This window comes from Pelophylax lessonae, assembly GCF_965119305.1.
Source record: "Pelophylax lessonae genome assembly, chromosome: 5".
NCBI lineage: Eukaryota > Metazoa > Chordata > Amphibia > Anura > Ranidae > Pelophylax > Pelophylax lessonae.
The window spans coordinates 499,012,003-499,029,098 of NC_138772.1; the positions used below are offsets into that span (position 1 = coordinate 499,012,003).

At 43.8% G+C, this 17,096-nt stretch overlaps 1 protein-coding gene across 2 annotated transcripts in view; it reads left to right on the plus strand.

The window, feature by feature from the left end:
* Positions 1 to 17,081, plus strand: part of EBAG9 (estrogen receptor binding site associated antigen 9) — a 42,340-nt gene extending 25,259 nt beyond the window's left edge. For both annotated transcript variants that reach the window (XM_082257457.1, XM_082257456.1), the window contains 5 exons: positions 2,136 to 2,214; positions 4,214 to 4,363; positions 8,678 to 8,776; positions 13,913 to 14,001; positions 16,637 to 17,081. In XM_082257457.1, coding sequence (XP_082113583.1) covers positions 2,136 to 2,214; positions 4,214 to 4,363; positions 8,678 to 8,776; positions 13,913 to 14,001; positions 16,637 to 16,757 — 538 coding nt within the window. In that variant the 3' untranslated portion in view covers positions 16,758 to 17,081. The remainder of the gene's footprint in view (positions 1 to 2,135; positions 2,215 to 4,213; positions 4,364 to 8,677; positions 8,777 to 13,912; positions 14,002 to 16,636) is intronic.
* Positions 17,082 to 17,096: the final 15 nt, after the last annotated feature.

The following is a 17,096-nucleotide window of genomic DNA, read 5'->3' on the forward strand; positions in this document are numbered from 1 at the left end:
ACCACTTGGCATGCCACTTAGGTGCTTCCTTCTGCCAAACAGTGTCTCCTGTCCTCCAAACTATTCTAAGCAGACGGAGTGCTAATGCCCGCCCTTTTTACCCCAATCATCATACACAGACCACCAATAAGAAAACGCCATTGTTGGCAGGCCCGCCACTGGCACCCTGTGCTTTTCACAGATGAGAACCGGTTCACCCTAAGCGCATGTGACAGACGTGAAAAGGTCTGGAGAAGCCATGGAGAATGTTATGCTACCAGTAACATCCTTCAGCATGAACGGTTTGGTGGTGGGTCAGTGATGGTCTGGGGAGGCATATCCATGGAGGGACGCACAGACCTCTACAGGCTAGACAATGGCACCCTGACTGCCATTAGGAATTGGGATGAAATACTTGGACCCATTGTCGGACCCACCCTACGCTAGGCAGTGGGTCCTGCGTTCCTCCTAGGGCACAACAATGCCCTACCTCATGTGGCCAGAATATGCAACCAGTTCCTGCCACGCTCGCCTGACCTAAATCCAATAGAACACCTCTGGGACATTGTTTCAGTCCATCCGACGCTGCCAGGTTGCACCTCAGTCTGTTCAGGAGCTCAGTGATGCCCTGGTCCAGATCTGGAAGGAAATACCACAGGACACCATCCGTTGTCTCATTAGGAAGATGCCCCAACGTGTCAGGCATGCATACAAGCATGTGGGGGCCATACAAACTACTGAGTACCATTTTTGAGTTGCCGCCATGAAATTTCAGCAAAATGGACTAGCCTCCGGCATCATTTTTTCACTTTGATTTTCGGGGTATCTTTGAATTCAGCCCTTTGTTTCCATCAAACAATGTGGCATCCTTTCGTTCCTAACACATTACCCAGTCCATATCAGTATAGATATTAGATATCCCGTGTATTTTTCTCTACTGAGATCTGATGTGTTTTCATAGTTAGTGTTCCTTTAAGTTTTTTGAGCAGTGTATAATGGGACATCTTCCTAAATACTTATAGCTCCTTCAGATACCAGGGCCCATAGTCAGTAGTTAGGCTTGCCTCTAGTCCTCTCCAAAAGCCTCCTGGTTGGGTCTGTCACATATCCGATCTATCTTTCTATCTTTCCTCCCCTTTTTTCACACAAAAAAAAAAAATAATAAAATGCTGTTTTCTAGCTTGTTTGAAAGAATGGAAACATTGCTAGAGGAGAGGTGATTGAAGGGAACCTGAATACACCTGCAAGGGCTGCTTTTTACGCCTTTTAATTGATTGGGTCTCCAGTGCTGTATTTCCGATCCAGCCATCACCAACTAGTAATTTGAGGGTTTAAATTAAGGTGTTACTAAACCCAGGACCCTGCATTCACTAGATCTGGTCTCCCACAGTAAACAGAACATGGAAATACAATCATTTTAGTAAATAGAAACTGTTAAATTATCTTTTTTCATCAGCATCATATAGCAGTCTTGTAACTTCTTCTATCAGTGTCTGGTTAAAGCTTGTAGGAGGAGTTTTCATTCTGCTCTGCCCTATGAAGCTGTATGACACCTAACTTTCTGTCTGGACAGTGTTGATTGGCCCTGTGCTCATCAAATGCACCCTTCCAAAAAAAAAAAAAAAACTCTTATCGATACACACCAAACTGAGCATGTGCAGAGTGCTCCCAAGGCTGTGTGCTATCAGGAGATGGATTGGGGACAGTAGAAGGTGAGGATCAGCGAAGACAGGGTCAAACAGCCTTTTTACACAATGCAGAGAATTAACCCCTTAGAATCCACAGTGAGTATAACCATCATGCTTTACTGCATATACAGACTGATTTTACTGTTGTGGTTTTAGTAACACTTTAAGCATGCAGAACACTGGCCTCACTACTTTCAGATCCATGACTCTAGGTAGAGAAGTCTGGTCCAAGAAGAGAATCCTGGAACCTGCATCTTTCAAATTTAAAGTTTAATTGCAAGCTCCATATTCTATCTTTTAAAGGCTTTCTTTAACTTCTAAAGTATTATGTCCCATGTACTTAAAAGTGTTATATTTTGCTGCTGTATTTTGAGCATACTTTCCTGGTTGTGTAGAAGTTTCTTCTAGATATCCATTTTGTTTTCAGTTTATCATACTTTTTTTTTTTTTTTTTTTTTTCCTTTTAAGGTCCGGGCGCGGTAGAAAACTTAGCGGTGATCAGATAACGTTGCCAACAGCAGTAGACTACTCATCTGTTCCCAAACAGGTTTGTCAGTTTTCCTATGTAAACCTTTAAATGCTTGTATACAGAAGTATTGTGTGCCTGTGTAATAGCTTTTTGCACTGTTGTGACTGTGCAATGTAGGAAACCCATGGCAACTTATCGGACATTGATTAGGTGACTACAGTATTTGAAATTGGGTTGGATGCTCTGGGTTACTGAATTCTACACAACCACTGCACCTTGCATTATCTAATGAGAGGCAAAGAGGGCGGTCCAGAGAATCAACTTCCTGGATGAAGATGGTGTATCCATGGAAAAATAACCGTAAAAAATATTTATTTCCTGAAGCTTTTCATTGATTGCTTTATTTTGATTGGGAGATGCAGGTGGAGTGAAGGATTGGGTGAGTGGAAGCTTTCTCCAATCTCCTTGACCAGGGGTCTCCAAACTTTCTAAACAAAGGACCAGTTTACTGTGCTTCAGATTTTAGGGGGCTGTACTGTGGCCACTGGGAGTAGAAATGTCAAAGGCATCACTGGGAGGAAACAGTGTCCCGTCTTTGGTATTATTATTATTGTCAGTGGGAATAATGGTTCCTTATCACTGGTGTCAGTGGGAAGAATACTGCCCCATTTTTGCTGTCAGTGGGAAGAATACTGCCAGTTACACCAGATGCACCAGTTTACTGTGCTTCAGCTTTTAGGGGGGATGGACTGTGTCCACTGGGAGTAGAAAATGTCACTGCAACACTGGGAGTAAACAATGTCCCATTAGTATCAGTGGGAATAATAGTTCCTTGGGAATAACAGTTCCTTGGGAATAACATTTCCTTGGGAATAACAGTTCCTTGGGAATAACAGTTCCTTATCACTGGTGTCCGTGGGAATAATAGTGCTCCACCATTGGTGTCAGTATGAGGAATAGTGCCCCATCAATGGTGTCAGTGGGAAGAATACTGCCCCATTGTTGGTGTCGGTGGGAAGAATACTGCCCCATTGTTGGTGTCGGTGGGAAGAATACTGCCCCATTGTTGGTGTCGGTGGGAAGAATACTGCCCCATTGTTGGTGTCGGTGGGAAGAATACTGCCCCATTGTTGGTGTCGGTGGGAAGAATGCTGCCCCATTGTTGGTGTCGGTGGGAAGAATGCTGCCCCATTGTTGGTGTCGGTGGGAAGAATGCTGCCCCATTGTTGGTGTCGGTGGGAAGAATGCTGCCCCATTGTTGGTGTCGGTGGGAAGAATGCTGCCCCATTGTTGGTGTCGGTGGGAAGAATGCTGCCCCATTGTTGGTGTCGGTGGGAAGAATACTGCCCCATTGTTGGTGTCGGTGGGAAGAATACTGCCCCATTGTTGGTGTCTGTGTGGAAGAATACTGCCCCATTGTTGGTGTCTGTGTGGAAGAATACTGCCCCATTGTTGGTGTCTGTGTGGAAGAATACTGCCCTGTCGTTGGCGTCAGTGGGCAGAATAGTGCTTCGTATCAATGGTAGGAATACTGCACCAAGGGCTGAATAACAGCAAGCAAGGGGCCACAGTTTGGGGACGACTGTCCTAGACAAAAATAAACAGCCAACTCGTGCAGTGCGGGCACAGCGCCACTGTATAGGATTTTTTATTTTTTGCCTGGAGTTGGGATTTAGCCACTTACCGACCACCCACCACAGATGTACGTCATCACTTTGACAGCTGCCATAACCCTGGTATTTTTAAAAACAGCGGGCGATTGGCTTTTAGGTAAGGGTGGTCCCAACAATGAGTTGTGTAAAAGGTAGTCTAGTCAGCAGTAAGTTTTCCTTAAAGTAAAAAAGTAATGAGAGCGTGTGCAGACTGCCTATACTGACTGCCCGAAAATTTCCGCTGCTTGACCATGTCAGTGTAAAGTCCGAACTATTGATCTTCGTGCTTTTGTTATAGGGAATGTATTGTAGGCAGTGGGTCAGTCAGGTAACAAGTATTTTCAGAGAATCCGCTGTAACGGCCTCCATATTACTACCTGTGATGGTAAGGCATAATGTAGAATTCATTTGTTTTTCTCCTAAAGGTGGAGGAATGGAGCTCCTGGGATGATGAGGCCCCCACAAGTGTGAAGATTGAAGGAGGAAATGGAACTTTAGCTTCACAAAATTCAGTGGAGGGAGATGAGCCTGACTACTTCAAGGATATGACTCCAACCATCCGGAAAACCCAGAAAGTAAGACTACATTTATCTCTGTTCCATGTCATTGGATTTTTAATTTTGCTATCCTTCTCAATTTGGAAGCAAAGTCAAATATTTGTTAGTTTTTGGTATACAGAGCGGACTTGGTCCTTTTTTTTTTTTTTTCTCTCTCCCACATGACAAATCCTTCCTTCGTAATTGGCCACTCTGAGAGAGAGACGGACACGGGTTGCCCCCCTTTAGGACACGGGGGTTGCCCCCCTTTAGGACACGGGGGTTGCCCCCCTTTACACTTAGTGCATGGACAGAGCCATGGGTAGGGAAAGTAAAAGCAGCTTATGGTTAAAGCGGAGTTCCGGCCACAATTTTTTTTTCAATAAAAATACCCCCGGGACAGTCAGGGCTAGTACATTCCACAATGGATAGCCTCTGTACTGGGTCGCACTTACCTTTTTAGAAGAAATACTTACCTTTTGAAAATTTCTTCTCCAGCGCTGCCATCTCGGCTGTGGGCAGCTGAAGCCAGCGTGTCCTCTTCTGCGTCCTCTTCCGTGTCAAAAAAGTGTAAATTTTGCAAAAATAACAATATTTTTCACTTTTTTTATATGAAATTCCCCCCCAAAAAAATGTAAAAATCAAATTTTTTTTACATTTTCAGCCAATTTGTTTTATGCTACATATGTTTGGTAAAAAAATCGCAAAAAGCGTATTTTGATTGGTTTGCGCAAAAGTTATCGCGTTTACTAACAAAGGGAAAGATTTTTGTCATTTTTGGTGTGTTTTTTTTTTTAACGAGTAATGGCGGCAATCTGCGATTATTTTTTCTTTTTTTTTTTTTTGCGCTACTGCGACATTGCGGCGCGGCGGACAGATCGGACCCTTGACTGACATTTTTGACACTTTTGGGGGTACCAGTGACATTACTGCAGTAATCAGTGCTATACATATGCACTGTTACTGTAAAAATGACACTGGCAGGGAAGGGGTTAATTTTATTGGACAGGGAGGGGTTAAGTGTGTCCTAGGGGCGTGATTCTAACTGTAGTGGGACATGTCTCCTATTGTAAAAACAGAGATCAACGGTTCTACATAGTAGAACCGTCTGATCTCCATTTTTACACAGGGGAGAATGACAGGCGGCTTGTTTACATAAGCCGCTCCGCCTTTCTCCCGCTCTACCGACGATCACAGTGTGACCGGCGGACATCGGGTCCGCCGGTCACATGCCCGCACTCCTCCGTGAACGAGCCGAGGCGGACACGCGCCTCAGCGGGCACGCGCTCGCCCGCTATTGGCTCAAAACCCGGTGACAGGCGAGTGACGTAGATCTACGTCACTCTGCCTGGCCGGGGCTGACTGCCGCAGTAAATATACTGTGCGCAGTCGGCAACCGGTTAAAAAAAATCCCAATAAGCCTATATTTTGCGCAAATGTTATAGCATCTACAAACTATGGGATATTTTTGGTTTTTTTTTTTTACTAGTAATGACGATGATCAGTGTTTTATAGTGGAAATGCTATATTGTGACAGCTATTTGGACACCTAACTGACACTTTTTGGGGACCAGTGACATTAATACATTTATCAGTGCTAAAAAAAATATGCACAGTCACTGTACTAATGACACTGTCTGGGAAGGGGTTAACATTAGGGGCAATCAAAGGGTTAACTGTGTGCCTAGCTAGTGATTTTTTTTTGTACTATGGGAGGTGTTTTTACCTGGGGAAGGTATAGATCGGTGTCCCTGCTTTGCAGGAACACAGAATCCATGCCTTGCCTACTGACAAAAGGCAATCTGCCTTGTTTACATAGGCAGACCGCTGCTCTCCCTCTGTACTGAATGTTCGGCAGGTGTCGGCGCACATTGAGTCCGTGGTACCTACCAATCAGCTCCCGCTGTGTATAATTAGGTGCGCCCCCTACCCCGAAGTGTCCGATTAGGTACGTGATCTGGCGAAGCAATGCCACTTTGCCGCTGTATGTGTGTAAGTTATACAGTCGGCAAGTAGTTAATAAAAATTGCGTTTTTGTTTAAAGTGACTCTGTGAGGATGATTTGGGGCTGCCATTGCTGACGACTTCTTCTTAGAGGATGTTGGTTCGCTGGCTCTCATGCTGATAATTTGGCTCCAATGCTTTTGACTGTCTAACAAGCATATTGATCAAGAATTCTGAGAGTTATATAAATGCCCTTCTTCAATAAAAAAAGACGACATTATTGGGTAGCTTTCCCTTCTTGTCCTGTCCCATAGCCAAAACAGGAAGAGAGGAAATCCCTACAAATTAAAATAATCTCTTGGGGACCCCAAGGTCACAAGAACCAGTGTCCCCTTTTTATTACTTTTCTGGGGACAACCCAAAAAAACTGCGACATTACGGCAGACAGATCGGACCCTTGAATGACATTTTTGACACTTTTGGGGGTACCAGTGACATTACTACATCAGTGCTATATATATGCACTGTTACTGTAAAAATGACACTGACAGGGAAGGGGTTAACTTTATTGGAGAGGGAGGGGTTAATGTATGCCTGGTGCTTACTAACGTGTGTGGGGGGAGGTGACTGAGTGACACAAGGCAAGGACAGATCCCATGTTCAGCTATGCTGAACCCTGCAATCTGACCCTGCCTGTCACTTAGGAGATCCGCCCGCTTGTGTTTACACAAGCGGGCGGATCTCCACACTAGATCCCCGACAATCGGGGAAGAGCGGCGGCGATCGCCACAGCTCCTCCCCTGGCCCGACTCCCGCTGTGACTGAATACAGCCGGAGCGAGCCTCCGGCGGCGCGCGCCGCCGAGAAAGGGGAGTGTCTGACGACTTAGTACTACGTCGTCAGACGATAACGAGCCACTTTGCCGCAGTAGTACTACGGTACTCAGGCGGCAAGTGGTTAAACTGATCAAATAGAGTGAATCTCCGTAATGGGGGCACGGGCAGCAATAAAACCTGAAGGATGTTCTAATCCCTCTCCCCTCTATCCAAATCTATGTTAAAATGTTTTGTCTTTTTAGTTATGCTTTTAACCGCTTTAAGACCGGAAGATTTTGCTGCTCAATGACCAGGCCACTTTTTTTCAACTTGGCACTGCGTGACTTTAACTGACAATTGCGCGGTCATGCAATGCTGTACCCAAACAAAATTTACGTCCTTTTTTTCCCACAAACTGAGCTTTCTTTTGGTGGTATTTGATCACCTCTGCGCTTTAAATTTTTTTGCGATCATAAAGAAAAAGTGAAAATTTAGCAAAAAATTTATATTTTTCTATTTTGACTGTTACACAATATCCAATATATTCAAGTTTTGTCATATATTTAGGCCAAAATGTATTTAGCTACATGTCTTTGACATAAAAATTCTCAATGAGCGTATTTTTATGTAAATCAGCCCCAATGATTCAGTTTTTTTCCCCATATTTGGATTTCTTTGCATTATGGTTTAAAAACATATCCAAAAAGATAGACTACTAATTGTTTATTTATATTTTTACGTTCCTTAAATACCTCATGCCTGGACCCACTACTTAACTCATGCATTTATTTTAATAAATTCATTTGAACGCCATTTTATGAGGTATTTACCGAGTGTTTTTGCTTTTTGAGGTAAATACCTTATAAGGGTGTTAATTCACTAAGCGTTAATAAACGGCAAATAAAATGCGGTAAAATAAGGCTTGTGTTTAAATCAGTGCTGAAAGTGCAATTCACTAACGATTTTGTGTTAAGTAACTAATTTGGTGTTTTGATTGAGAGGTAATTTATCGCATTGGACTGTTTGCTAAGGAGCGGGCCGGGAAGCCAGCCTCAGCATCCTTAACAGATGACTCATCTGCTTAATGTAAAAAAAAAAAAAACATGCCGGGAATTAAAAATTATGGGGGGGGGGGGGGGGGGGAAGCGTAATGGTCTTCTTTTTTTTTATTTAATTTTTGTGAATTGGTCTTTTACCGCATGCAATAAATTATACAAATGAGTCTTGTGACCGTGTTATCGAATGCGGTGACCGTGTTATCGCATGCGGTAAATGTTAGTGAATTGACCCCAAGGTGATAGTGAATTGACATTTTCATGATCTCATGAGATAATTGGAAAATAATGTTGCATGATTCATGAGATCTTCTTTAGTGAATTGAGCTCATTATGTCTGTCCCACGTCCTGAGATTCAACATATGCCAGAGACAGCCAGGCAATTTGCGTTTTAGCAGAGGAAAAAGGCCAGAAATAGCGGCCCTTACACTTTTTTTGAGAGTTGCTTCAAATTGTATGTAGACATGGATCAGCAATGCTTTGACATCCATGATTTTTTTTTTTTTTTTTTTTTTTTTTTTTTTTTTTTTATATACAGATTGTGATAAAGAAGAGGGAGCCAGCCAATTACAGCATCCCAGATGGCTTCTCCAGCAGACTGGCAGCCACCCAGGATATGTCCTTCATTCATCAGTCTGTAAGTATTTTATCTTCACTTGATGTTTCTTTACAACCATTGTTAAAGCTGATCTCCTTTTTATAATCTCTTCATTGAACAACTTTGGTGACGTTTTAGATACAGACCAACTCTGTTAACTGTTCCAGTTTTGGGTTTATGCATCTCTCTGGAATTTGAGTGGTTCCGACTCCTCACCGTTGTACCCCCCCACAGCTGCGCCGACTCCTCACCGTTGTACCCCCCCCCACAGCTGCGCCGACTCCTCACCGTTGTACCCCCCACAGCCGCAAGCCATCTGAAAAGTAACTGATGTCCCTAGCAATCCCCTATTGGTTACTAACCCGCCAATAAATTAATTTCAACAATTTATTGTGAACGCTTAAGCGAAGTATGTGGGTTTTTTTTTTTTTTTTTTTTTGCTTTTAAGTGTAGATGTGAGATCTGAGGTCTCTTTGACCCCAGATCTCACATTAAAGAGGACCTGTCATGCTTGTTTCTATTACAAGGGATGTTTACATTCCTTAAAATAGGAATAAAAGTGATCAAAACAAATTTTTTTAAGAGACAGTGTAAAAAAATAAATGTTTAAATAAGAAAAAAATTTAAAGCGCCCCGTTCCTCTGAGTTTGCATGCAGAAGTGAATGCATACGCAATTCGCTCCCACATATGGACACCAATACGTCAAACCATACGTGAGCTATCGCTGCAATCCTTGGAGTGGGAGCAATAATTCTAGCCCTAGACCTTATCTGTAACTCTAAACTTGTAACATGTAAAACTTTAAAGGGCCGCCTATGGAGATTTTTAAGTACCAATGGTTGTCACCATTCCACGAGCGTGTGCAATTTTGAAGCATGACATGTTGGGTATAATTTACTCGACGTAGAATTTTATCTTTCACATTATAGAAAATAACTGGGCTAACTTTACAGTTTTTTCGATCTGTTTGCTTCTTGACTCAACAAGAAGGTTTAGCGGTTCGTAGCCAGGTCTCGGGATCCTCTGGCCGACGCCACAGGCGCACTGGTGGCTCCTTGGAGTCAGTATTGGCTGATTTATGCATTCCCTCTGCTAAAACTTCTGCCAAGGCTTCTTCACAGGATAGAAGTGGAAGAGGTTCCGGTCATTCTGGTTGCCCCAGACTGGCTACGCCGGTCTTGGTACACAGACCTGATCAGGTTGGTCGCCAGTGCTCCCCGGAGATTTCCTCTCGGGGATGATCTGCTGTCTCAAGGACCGATCTTTCATCCTGCTTTTCAGTCGCTGGCTTTAATGGCATGGCTGTTGAAAAGCAGTTATTGAAGGATAGAGGTCTTTCTGATTCAGTGATTCCTACACTACTGAAGGTCAGGAAGTCTACTTCCAGGAAGATCTATCATTGTACGTGGAAAACATACATTTCATGGTGTGGATCATTGAAGCTGCACCCTCGCTTGTTCTCGGTGGCTAGGGTTTTGACTTTTCTTCAAAAAGGTGTTGAACAGCGGTTGGCTTTGGGCACTATCAAAGGCCAAGTGTCGGCTCTGGCTTTGTTTTTCCAACGACCTTTAGCTGCACATGCCCTGATTCGCAGTTTTTTATTCAGGGGGTTCACCATATGACTCCCCTGAGGCAATCACTGCTACCCCCGTGGGATCTGAATTTGGTGTCCTCAGTTCTTCAAAATATTTGAGAACATTAGGAAGATTCCTCTGCTTGCCTTGTCTCAGAAGGTTGCCTTTTTGGTGGCTATTACTTCTGCCCGCAGAGTATCTGAATTGGCAGCGTTGTTCTGCCTCTCACCTTATCTGGTGGTCCTCATATAGATAAAGTGGTACTCCGACCTAATCAGTCGTTTCTTTCTAAGGTGGTTTCTGATTTTCATTTGAATGAAGACATTGTGCTGCCTTCACTTTGTCCTAAGCCCAAGCATTCAGAGGAAATGGCATTGCATTCTATGGATGTGGTGCGGACAATTGGAGTTTACCTGGCGGCTACTGAGTTGTTCAGAAAATCAGATGCTCTATTTGTCCTTTTGCCAAAGGATCTCGTAAAGGATTGGCTGCATCTGTTGCGACCATATCCAGATGGATCAGACAGACGGTGGTTCAGGCTTATTTGCTGAAGGGTCAGGTTCCACATTTCCCTGTGAGGGCGCACTCTACTAGGGCGCTGAGTGCTTCCTGGGCTTCTTGCCATCAGGCATCATTGCTGCAACTTTGCAAGGCGGCTACTTGGATGTCTGTGCACACCTTCATAAAATTCTACAAAGTAGATGTGTTGGCATCTTCAGATGCCTCTTTTGGCTGTAAGGTTTTGCAGGCTGCTGTCTAAAAGAGAACATATGAGTTTTGAGGGTGTATGTTTTTTCTGGGTGAGCTCCAGTTGTTCCTGGTTGAGCTCCATGTTACCTGGTTGCATAAGTTTAGCCTTGGGGAATTACTTTCTTTTTTGCGTTTTTCCCACCCCTCATGCAAATACTGCTTTGGGACGTCCCAATGGTAAAGATATGGAGCTGTGTCTGCCAATGAACGATGGAACTGGATTTTTGTCTTAAAATCCTTTTCTCTGAAATTCATTGACAGACACAGCACCCACCCCTCTAATTATGAGTGAGATGGGGTTTTTTTTTTCTTCTAAACACTGCTTGCAACAAAACTGAGGGCTATAGCAGAGTGAGTGGGTGTATGCTTGCAGGGACTGCCCCATAGGCGTGGTAAAGCTTTTTCCTGCCTAGTGTCTTATTCCAGCATAACCCAATGGTCAAGAAGATATGGAGCTGCGTCTGTCAATGAACTTCAGAGAAAAGGATTTTACGGTAAGTCAAAAATCCCATTTTACTTGCAGCAAAATGTAGTTTTTTTTTTTAAAGGAGGGGGAGTGCATTCATACTAAAACTTCATAAAATGACTGAAGGTCTGCTTTAAGTATTTCTTATAGTGCAAAATTATTTTTCTAACGAGAATATCCTCTAATATACACTATATGTCCATATGATCTATATATACATCAATAAATATTTATTCAAGGTTCATTTATGGTTTTGGCCACTAGATGGTGGTCTGACTACAATTCAGAAATCGTATCCATTTGTTAATTTTCAGCAAAGTCTCATAACTTAGTTTATCATTCATTGTTTTTAATGCATTCTTATTGTTTTTATTAACGTTTATAAATAGCTTGGTGTGTTTTTTCCCCTTCAGTTGGTTGCAATTTGTTTATATTAGTGTTTATGTAATCCAGCCTGGATACCTGGCTACATTTTGTAGCCCAGAAACGGGAATTGGCTAGGGATTAGATGGTATTACTACTTTGTTAAACACAGTATTCCATTTACTAAGGCTACGTTCACATGTGGGCATAGCAGATCACGGGCAGAATCGCCGCGATTCTGCCCGCGATCCAGAAATCATTGCAAATCGCGGGATGCCCGCGATTTACGAGGTTTTCCGAATCGCGGGCAGAATCACTGTGATTCTGCCCGCGATCCGCTATGCCCACATGGGAACGTAGCCTAAAGGACGCAGCAGAGATCTTGATCTCACCCACTGGGTTATGGCACCACCTTTAGGAGTTGGATACTAGGCACAAAAACAGAAATGAAGCCTAGAGGTGGCCCCTGACAGTGACCATACTCCTCCCAACCACTAGAGGCAACCCAGTTTTTTAGCTAGTTTCCAGGAATAAGGACCGAAGTGTGGAAATCTTAGTTCCTAGACAAGCAGGCAGCCTCCTGGTTTTCACTAGAGGGGGGGCACTGATTACCTGGATGTCCTTGCTGACTCATGCAGTCCTGGGTAGTATGTAATGAGGGAGGCTGCTGAGGATGTCTCCAACTGGGGTATGCTTGTACCACCTAAGTGTGGGATATCTGTTGGCCTTGTGGATTTTTGTGCAGCCACCATTTTTGGGGATTGCTTGCGGATGGCCGTTTCCTGTGCTTAAATGCTGGAATCCCACTCTGTCCCATTCTTGGATTTAAGACCTACCTCTGTCTTTGCACAAATAGCAGACCTGCATGCTACTGCTGTGGGCCTTTTGGAACTAGGGTTCCTGAAATCTCTTCCATGCTCCTGAGACTGTCCTGGGAGACACCTGGCAATGGCACGTATTGATGTGCCATCCTGGAGGAGTTGACTGCCTGTGCAACCTCCATAGGGTCCAGGTATTGCCTCATGCTACCAGTAGTGACACTGACCCTAGCCAAATGCAAAACTAGTGAATATCAGTCAGAGAAGATGAGTAGGGGAAAAAAAAAAAATCAGTGGCCTCCACCTGTAAAACCATTCCTTTGGTCTCCTTGGAGTGTTGCCTATCTAGTGCACCTGTTAATGTCATTAAAACTAAAGCAGCTGAAACTGATTAGCATCCCTCCCCCTCTGCTACTTAATTGACCAGATCAATATTCCAGGAGTTTAAGTGACTTGATGCTATACTCTTATTTAAAAAGTATCCCTTTTTAATTTTTTGAGGTGTGTGTGTGTAATAATAAATAAATATATATATATATATATATTATACACACACACACACACGATCTGCACTTTCCCCGATTTATATCAGAATCGGCCCCGGAGGTTACTGAATTTGCTGATATTTCGGGAAAGTGCTTGCACCCGGTAGATGCCTGCAGCTAGAGGCATTACCCCAGTACTGGCGTCCATAGCGGACAGCCGGCTGTCATTACAAGTAGGGGGAGGGGACGTCCTCCGCCTTCCGCGGCTCGCCCGGGTCTCCCGTCCCACCGGGAGACCCGGGAAACCATTCTGCATGCCCGCCGAAGCTGCAATCTGCAAAGCTGCATTCGGCTCTGATCTGGTCTCCGTGTAAAAACCCGGAAATTATGTCATGACATCACTTCCGGTACTCTGCGCCAAATTCAAAAAGATTACAGAATTCAAAACATGCTTTTAAGTGCAGAGGAGGGGTTTGGGGTCGTTTAGACCCCCAGATTCCTCCACAAGAGTACCTGTAAAAAAATAAATGTTTTTAATGTACGAAAATATCGGCCAATACCGATATGCGATGACCAAAATATCGGCAATAAAAAAAAAGATATTGGTCGATCACTAATATATACATATTACACTGAGTATATTAACCTATGATCATATATGGATTGTAGCCTTGTTTGCGGTTTCATGTAAGTCAGTATGGTTTCTGTGCATTTCCAGGCGGAATTGGGAGACTTGGAGACGTGGCAAGAAAACACCAATGCTTGGGAGGAAGAAGATGCCGCTTGGCAGACTGAAGAGGTTTTAAGGTAACAGCCACTTTGTTACCACTTCTTGTATACATTTTCCCATGCCTTGCTAATATTGCTGCAGAGAGCCAAGGGGTTGATTTACTACAACTGGAGAGTGCAAATCTGGCACAGCTGTGCATGGTAGCTAATGAGCTTCTAACTTCAGCTTGTTCAATTAGGCTTTGACAAAACAAACCTGGAAGCTGATTGGTTTCTATGCAGGGCTGCAACAAATATTGCACTCTCCAGTTTTAGTAAATTAACCTTTAACGATGTATAGCTGTTCCCTGTTCCTAGTTCTCAGACCTTGCCGTCAAACTGCAAAATTAGTGATCGCTTGATAGTGTCTTGTTGACTGATGATAAATTTGGTCTCGGTGTCTTGTCTTTAATGATCTTTGGGCAGGAAAAGGTTAAAGCAGGGTCCAAGAGAATTGAAATTGCCATTGTTGGCAATGAATGCGCTTGGCTGGGAATGGTATACAGCAGGCTCAAAATTTCAAGTCCTGAGCTACTAGCCAGGCCTTAAGGGTTACTCGCCACCAGTTGCCCCACTTATAGGCAATGCCCCCCCATCATGGGACCATAAATAATACGTGCTGTGCCTTGTAGTCCTATATGAGACCGTCCCCCCTCCACTCCCCATGTGACCATAAAAAAGACATGCTGTGCCTTGTAGTCCTATATGAAACCCCCCCCTTAGCCATGTGACTAGAAATATATGGAATGCTGAGCCTTGCTAGTGCGCTTGGCTGGGAATGGTATACAGCAGGGCTCAAAATTTCAAGTCCTGAGCTACTAGCCAGGCCTTAAGGGGTACTCGCCACCAGTTGCCCCACCTATATGAGACCCCCCCCCCCCATCATGTGACCATAAGACATGCTGGGCCTTGTAGTCCTATATGAAACCCCCCCCCTTAGCCATGTGATTAGAAATATGGAATGCTGAGCCTTGTAGTCCTATATGAGACCCCCCCATCATGTCACCATAAGACATGCTGTGCCTTGTAATCCTATAGGAGACACCCCCCCCCCCCCTTAGGCATGTGAATAGAAATATGGAATGCTGAGCCTTGTAGTCCTATTTTAGACCCCCCCCCCCAACCATGTGACCATAAATATGGATTGCAGCCTCACCTGTGCAGGAGAAGAGAGGAAGAGGAAAGGCGACCGGATAATCAGAACGGGGATCGCTGCACTGTAACATCTTTAATTTGAATTGCCGGGCGCTCAGCTTCACACGTAGTCCCGCCTCCTGGCTCGGCTCCTATGATAGACGTTACACGTACTGGCGGTGTCCTGTCTATCAAAGGAGCCGAGCCAGGAGGCGGGACTACGTGTGAAGCTGAGCGCCCGGCAATTCAAATGAAAGATGTTACAGTGCAGCGCTCTCCCACTCTGATTATCCGGCCGCCTTTCCTCTTCCTCTCGTCCTCGCCCGCAATCATTTTCCACTTGCAAAATGCGAGCAGGCGAGTGGAAAATTTGAGGGCTGGTATACAGGGATAATAGTGAGCATACAAAAATTGCCAATAGGTTACATACAGCTTCAGGTAGAGCTGGAAGTATTACACAGACGTAAAAGCCTGTACTGCGAGAAATGCAGACTACTGTTGATGTCTTCTGGAAATACTAGTTCTCCTGTCATGCTGATCTAAAGTTTCCTAGGGCACTGACCTGGAACATCAATGATGCAGGTGAGGAAAGTGATGTAGAGTCTTCTCTTTTGCCTTCTTGTTCTTGGTCAGTGACCCATAAAGTATGGAAACTGTTGATTCAGCATGTTGCCCAGATGCTATAGTATAGTGATCTCTATCACAGTGAACAAAGAACTTTTCAGTTCACTGATTAATTCTCCAGGGCCACCACAGCCAACAACCTCATCGTTAGTCCTAGCAACGTAAAAATAGAGCGTGTGGGGTGCTTTTAAGATCATACGCTTTCATTTTCACAAGTATGGGGATGCAGTCATAACATGCTCGCCTGGATGCTTGGCTGGGATAGCCAATGTAGTGCTCCACAACATTCCTGTTTTTGTATAAATTTTCTTTCAACATCTTCATTTTCAGCTAGTGAACAGAATAAATTGTAGGGTGTATTGTGCTGACATGAGTCTGGTTCATAGGATTTGAAAAAGCAGCGCAACAGTTTCTTAGATTGTTTGTGGATCAGTCGAGGAAAGTTGAGTAGAAGACTGACCAAGGGAGCAGGGACAGTAAAATAGAAGTGGAGATGCTGCACTATAATTATTTTTAAAAGAACACACACTTAGCATACCAGTGCCTGAATGTCTTTATTACCCTCTTATGATCCCTTTCCACTGGGAATGTAAAAGGGAGGGGCAACATGAAGAACCAATCGTGTTCTGCTGCAAATACATGTGCTGACAAAAAGCAAAGATGCCTTTTTGTACGTTCTCGCTCCTTTGTTGTTCAATCAACAGGCTTTGGTCAGAGAAGTGACACCATGGTATTTTCTCAGCTCTAACAGAAAAAGTGGTGTCGTCTACCTAGTTTTGCAATGAGCTGTATAAATCGCTAGGGTGGATACACAGAATTACAAATCTTCTGGTGCGTCAGGCATATGTGGCACATGTATTTCATCTGTATATTTACCAATCAATGTGATCTGAAGTTTTGTTAATGTTTTGTGTAGGCAGCAGAAACTTGCAGAGCGGGAAAAGAGGAGCGCAGAGCAGCAACGAAAGAAAATGGAGAAGGAGGCTCAACGGCACCTGAAGAAAGATCAAAGCAAAATCGGTGTGAAATTATCGTAACACCCGGCCAGAGGTTTGAATGGTAGGGAGTGATACCTATACAGACATTTCTACACGTTTTCCAATGTTTTCACGCTTCACCTCGAGTCTGGATGATGAAAACATTCTGACGATCCGGTGACTGGGATATGTGGGGACAGGAACCCCGTCTACCTTTTTAAGACTTTTGACTCTGCAGCAGATCACAATTGCCTCCTTAGACTCTGCATGAGATTTTAAAATGAAAAGAACACAGTGGTGTAAATAATTCCTTGGTGTAAAATCTACTGCTGCCTAATGCTATGTGCAAATATGTAATTACTAAATAAAAAATTTTAAATACAAGTCATTAATTGAGCT